Source organism: Sesamum indicum, linkage group LG10 (genome assembly GCF_000512975.1).
Source record: "Sesamum indicum cultivar Zhongzhi No. 13 linkage group LG10, S_indicum_v1.0, whole genome shotgun sequence".
Lineage (NCBI taxonomy): Eukaryota > Viridiplantae > Streptophyta > Magnoliopsida > Lamiales > Pedaliaceae > Sesamum > Sesamum indicum.
This window is the reverse complement of record NC_026154.1, coordinates 308,488-314,780: the sequence shown is the minus strand read 5'-3', so window position 1 is coordinate 314,780 and position 6,293 is coordinate 308,488. Positions and strand designations below refer to the sequence as shown.

At 37.1% G+C, this 6,293-nt stretch overlaps 1 protein-coding gene across 1 annotated transcript; it reads right to left on the bottom strand.

Moving 5' to 3' along the window:
• On the bottom strand, positions 524-5,901 carry LOC105171330 (folate-biopterin transporter 1, chloroplastic). The gene is made up of 9 exons (XM_011092403.2): positions 5,690-5,901; positions 4,482-4,711; positions 3,728-3,792; positions 3,478-3,640; positions 2,104-2,252; positions 1,765-2,019; positions 1,504-1,672; positions 1,321-1,413; positions 524-1,240 (listed from the first exon to the last, which is right to left on the bottom strand). Exons 1-9 carry the CDS (start codon positions 5,766-5,768, stop codon positions 941-943), a joined length of 1,503 nt encoding a protein of 500 aa, XP_011090705.1. The 5' UTR covers positions 5,769-5,901; the 3' UTR covers positions 524-940.

The window sequence follows — 6,293 nt, the reverse complement described above, 5'->3', positions numbered from 1 at the left end:
CTTTACGGGCTGCAGTGCCAAACCCCAAAAGCTGGTCTGGTTGTTAATGTCCTAATTTTGTTGTTGAAAATTGGATCAGATGTGACTACACACAAACACACCCATGTGATTCCCAATCAGTTTCCCACATGAAAGGTTCCCAACAAGCACCCACACTGTCCCTATCCCCTATTTCACATTCTGGGCTCAACTTGTTTTCACAATCTGATTTCTGTTTCTGGCTGCCCGAAAATGACAGAATCCTGGACATCACTTATGCCTCAGATTCTAGCGCACTAACATAAGAAGAGGCGCCGTTTCTTGCAAGCGAATGAAACTCGTGTAGTAAAAAACCATGTCTAAACATTGAAACATTAGGCAGTATGGATCATTTGCATTTGCATGTTATTAACACGTTAGGCCTACCAAGGAAATATTACGTATATGGACTGATCATTTATTGTGTGATGCATGAGTGGTTTTCTCAGACAATTACTAGTATAAAATTGTACAATACAGGGAACTAAGTACTCAGACAAGCAACTGAATCCAAAGGGTACCTGAATTTGAAGAGAAATTTTTACATAGAATACAACTGGAGAAATGTGCTGTTTCCCGACATGGTTTATGATAATCAGGAGACTGCCCAACAATCAGGACTAACTGATTAAACATCGCAATTCTAAATCACCATTTTCTCATATATACAACTATTTCTCTATCAGTGATTATTCCTAAAGCTAGCTAACCATGCGTTCAAAATCCACCCAACTCTGGACGCTACAAGAAATAACGCTAATAGCAACGACATATATTCATTGCAAAATAGTTGAATTCATTGCTAATGTAGATTGTCAACGAGTTTAGTAAGAATTTTACTTACTAGTTAGCTCGATGCTGATTTTAGCATTAATTTTTTTCGTAGCTAGTCAGTCATTTTCTTATAGTAGAAATTCCAGGTTCAGTTGGATTTCATTTCAATGTCGCTGCTCTCTTTAGAGTCTGCATCAGCTATATCTTCAGGAAGGAGGCCCAGCAGTGGTAAAGGTAGCAATGAGCTGAGATTGCAAAGTATTATGAGAGGGGTTAAATTGTCAAATCTGTCCTTTGTCACACCAAAGAGCTGAGTTAGTCCAGCTCCCATCAAACCCCCGAGGACACTCCCACCATTTGATACGGACATCAGGGTTGCAAAAAGAGTCGCCTCCATGCCCTCCGGGCATATTTTTGCTGCTAATACAAGAACAGGCATGAATGACACCTGAAACAGAAATTTGTCATTCATCTTTCAGGAAAGACATACACAAGCTATAATTGTTATTATGATGGGCAAAGAAATACCTGTCCAAGAACTGTTAGTATCATTGAGTCACCGATCGCAAACCACTCATCGCTTATACCAAACTGCCGGTTCAATCCAGTGACTAGCAAAACCTAAAAGATAGCATAGAAATCAAAAAAATACATACTGGAAGATGCAAATCATCCAAAATGGCCTTGAATTAAGGGGGAATGAAATCTTACTTGAGTCATCCCAAGAGCTGAACCAGTAACGGTAGTCACCAGAAATATCTTCCTCAAACGAACACTTTTCAAGAAACCATTATAAATTCCAACACCAACCAGTGATGCAACAGAAGTGACTAGCTTCACACGTCCTAGAAACTCTGGGGTAAACCCAAGTTTATTTGTACTGGAAACAAAGAAATCTCAATAGACATCACCAAGAAGACAAAAGGAAATTATAATACATATCAAGGACTCGAACATCAGGAAGCAACGTACGTGAAATAAAACATGGCAGAATCAGAGTGCGGTGTTGATTGCCATAGGAAAATAAATAAGGTAGGAAGAAATACATTCGGCTGCTTTACAGCATCCCACAATTGAGCCATGCTACTCTCTGAGCTTGCTAGAAAGTCAGTACTGTCCAACAAAATATTCTGTCCCCTTGCAGGGCCGAGCACTGACTGCTCTTTTACTAGAACTGCTACTGCAGATGTTATTAAGGGAAGCAAAGCTGTTAGTCCAAAGACAAACCTGCAAGTATTTTTTGGAAATTCATGCATAAGTCGGGATTGACCAGAAATGCTAGAAATGAAAAAGATAGAATATCTGCCGAACCTGACACCATAGGCACCCACCAAGGATCCACTGAAGTAGGAACTGACAATACCCCCAAAAGCAGAGGAACCCCAGCATAAGGACTGAAGAGATCCTGACATGCTTTGTGATTCGCCGCGAGCCCTCTCTACAACCATAGAGTCCACAACCTGTACAGTGTTTTATCAATAGACTAGCAGGTGGAGAAATTAAATAACTGAGAGACGAACTACAAATCCACGCAGCAAAATGACTTTAAAACTCTATTGAGGTCATAAGTGGGTATAGAGATCTGAAAATAAATTGCATATGCAGATGAACTATCATGGGCGTAAAGTATCAAATGATTTCAATAAGCCCCACAAATGATTCGGGCAGCCAATGCATGCACTCCATAACTTTTGCCAGATTAGTCTGAAAGTTAGGTTAATTCAATTTGTTGGCAAACATTATGGTCCATTTGGCTGTCGAAAATTCCACTTTGGAAGGGCAAAGTGGCCAGTTAATCGAATTTGAATTTCATAACAAACTCAAGCACAATGAAATGAACCACTTGCAGACAGCAGTATTCTTTCGCACCCTGATCGTGACAGCAACAAGTTGTTCGACTTATATAGGTCAACCCCTTCTCCTTCCAAGATACCTAAAACCCAGGGTCATTGAAAAGTGATGCAAGGAAGACTTAGGCCACATGAAATAACACTTTGTGAACAACTTCCCAAAATGACAGGCCCAAGTTGCTTCCACAGGAAGCCACGAAACTCCTCACTTGAAGGAAATAGTCACCCTCTTCCAATTTGGGTTGTAAGACAACACCTTTGTATGCAGTCAAATTATTCACTGAAAACACTATGCACACAAGTTTGATTTACATCTGTTCTAGCCCTGTAAGTACTTATACCTGGCTTATTCTGAACACAACTTAATTCAGCAGAAATACGTTTTAGTTTGAGTGAAATAAAGCATTGTCGTTGCTAGCATAAATCTGGAAAGTGATTGGAACTAAAATGTGATATAAGAAATACAGTGGCAAATCAAACTAGAAACCTTGAGAGATAAATTGTTGCAATTCCCACAACAAAAATCTAAGAATGATGACAGAAAACTAGGTCCACTTGATAGAGATATCTTCAGGTTCTAGAAAGCGAGAAAATGAGCTTAATGTCATTGAACCAAAAAAGTAGCTATAAAAGGACAGGCTATTTACAACTTTCACTATCATTGAAAAGTGCAAACGATATGACACAAGAAGTCTATATTCAGCTCAAAACAACATATTGACTTATAGAGACATGCATTTATCACCAACAGCTTTGGAACTCGAGAAAGCATGTGCACAAGTATGATAACACTACATTACACATATCTTGAGAGACCAAAGTACTAAGTACTTACAACATCTGAAAATGCTACAGAAAGAGAACCAAGAAGTATGCAGAATGCAACACCATATTTGCTGTCAACAAAGGTAGCCATCAAACTCCATGAGAAAGCTCCTAGAAGTCCTGACAGTACCAAATATGACCTTCTTCTATAGCCAAAAAGTGGGAAGGAATCACTGTAACAAAACATTGATAGTTACATTAGGAAAATTTTAACCTAAAAACAAGGATAAAATAGATAATCAGGGTGAGTTGATATGCACCTGATGAACCCGTACAGAGGTTTGACAAGCCAAGGTAATGATGAGAAACCAGATATGACAGCTGTCTAGTCAACCATGAAAAATTGTAAGTGATTAATTTTAATGTTTTCCACAAAAGATGCAAACCTGAGTTCCTTGTTGAAAGCATAGAGAGAAGGTCCAATAATGACTAGTGAATTAACTAAAGCGATGTACTGACTAGTGAATGTAATAAAGTAATCATATACTGACTATAGTGAATTAACTAAAGTAATCATATACTTGAATCATCAGTCTGTAATACTGTCAAAAATAAGAAGCTACTTGATGTATTAGATATTGAATAAACTTGGCCAAGATGGCATCTAAGATATAATGTAATTGGGCTATAAAGGGTATCGTTAGTTACTCAAAACACTCATAACTGTAAAATCTTCCAAACAATATAGTTAGTAAATGGAATTGCAGCATATTTCTCAACTCTTGGATACTAATTCCACGTGCAGATGAAATGCGTAGAACCGATATTTGGCTGAAAAATTAGCCAACATTTTTCATTCCAGAGTCATCGTCTCATGATACAAGGTCATACACACAAATTTATCCAACTTATGAAAAAATGCGAGCTTATTAAGCTAACATTAATCAATATCTCTCTCTCTTTCTCCTTTAGATAAGAGACACATCCTGATATAACTTCTTGGAAAAATAACTGATTATTTTTTACAGGTAGTACGTTCACATCCCATTGACCTAATTCATTACTTATTATTACCTCTGCAGGGTCCAGATGAAGATCATCTTTCAAGTAGAAACTGACTGCAAGTCTAGAAAGGCCCAGAACACCCTGAACAAAGTATACCATAGCAACAGCAATGCTATCTGGAGTTAATTCCACTCCAAAGCATCTCATGGAGTTGATAGAATATCTTTTCTTGCGCAAGGTAGTTTTATTGGAGAAGGCAGTATCTTCATCCACAGTGGTTGTCGGCCCATCCCCTTTCCCTGCAGCATGATGGACAATAGAAATGTGTAACAAAGAGAAGGGATTGGGAAGGAGAAGAAGAGAGATTTTTGCAAAGAGTGATACATATACTCTGCAAGCCGAACCCTCATCAAAAAGCTGTCATACATTGTGCAAAATCATGGTTTCTAGAGAATGCAAGCAAAAAAATGAAATCTGAATACATTAGCTTTTGAAGAATTTCAACATCGGATCTCTTTCAACACTTAGAATCACCAGCAATAACATGAAAAGAGAAAAGTAAGAAGTGTTATTTCTAAGAGTAAAGCGTCTTAGAAGTTTTGGGGTTTCATATCATATTATTGCAATTTCCAAGGACAGCCTAAGAAATTAAAAAGGTCATCTCCATGCTTAAGTGCATTCGTTTTTATCAGTTTCTAGTGTGTAAGTGAAGAATATGAATCTTTTAACACAAATATAGCAGAAATGCCAATTTATTATCAGCAAAAGAAGTATGGAAGAAAAGAATGCAGTAGCCACTTGATTTTCTCCCTTCGCACAGTACATACAGTCTTATGTTTGAATGAGCCCACATGTCTTCTCAGAACCTATTTCTGGTTCTTATGACTTTATCCCAACTATCAACAGATCAAATTTATCACCTACATTAGTATTGGCAAGAACTTACCATGCTAAATGGACTTGAATTAAATTAAGGCAATACATACCAAATTAAGGAGAAGTAAAACAAGGAAAAAGTTAACAGTTATATATTAGCAATTCTGAAAATAATTACTTACATTGTAAACAAAGCCTAGCCAAGACCTAAAATCCATCACACACTTCGAAAACCCCAATTAAATTCCACAAAAACCAACCAAACTAAAAAACCCACATTATGTAATAAAATACATATGGTACTCACCTATCATCAAAAATTTTTTAACTTTTTTAACCTCATTGACACCCGAAACTCACCAAAAAAGAAAAAGCCGATACTATGTGTAAAAATGACTCACGGTATCTGGAATCTATCAAAGGTTCGGAATCTGAATCGCGCCGGAGAGAGGGGGGATGAATTGAGACGGAGACGGACATGTCGGAATCCGTGGCGGTTTACGTCTGGAGCCTCGGGGGACGGCGGTTTCCGAGGAACTGGCTGAGATAAGCAGAGAAATGGCAGAATAGGATTTTGGGAGGGTAATTTCGGGAATGGAGTTTGGCTAAAATGTCGCTGCCATTAATAACAAAAGAGTGCATATTACTTTTCTTATAACTTTTTTTGAGTTCGTATTAGGAAAGTTTTATTATTATTATTTAAAAATACAAAGTTATTATTGCTTACTTGAATATTTATTTTCTTTCATTACAAAAAAATTAATTTTTGACAATATTATAAATGACTACAACTTAAAAAATACAATAAATCAATACTATTAACCACGATAAAATTTTTAACACGATTAGTCAATAATTTGGTCAAGATTTTTAGGTATGGCCAAAATATATATTAGCCATGATTGCAGAAACAACAGCTAATGGCCGTTGCGGAATCGTGGTTATTGTATTCGGCACAATTTTTTTTTTCTAACATGATAATTAAATGTAGGAAAAAATTATATT

What these genes read in the sequence shown, in the direction of transcription:
- LOC105171330 (XM_011092403.2), bottom strand. Translation starts at nt 5,768, where the DNA reads ATGTCCGTCTCCGTCTCAATTCATCCCCCCTCTCTCCGGCGCGATTCA. An exon ending in CCTCTGTACGGGTTCATCAG is followed by an intron (nt 3,641 to 3,727) that starts GTGCATATCAAC and finishes GTTTTGTTACAG; the next exon opens with TGATTCCTTCCCACTTTTTG. An exon ending in TACTAACAGTTCTTGGACAG is followed by an intron (nt 1,241 to 1,320) that starts GTATTTCTTTGC and finishes TTTCTGTTTCAG; the next exon opens with GTGTCATTCATGCCTGTTCT.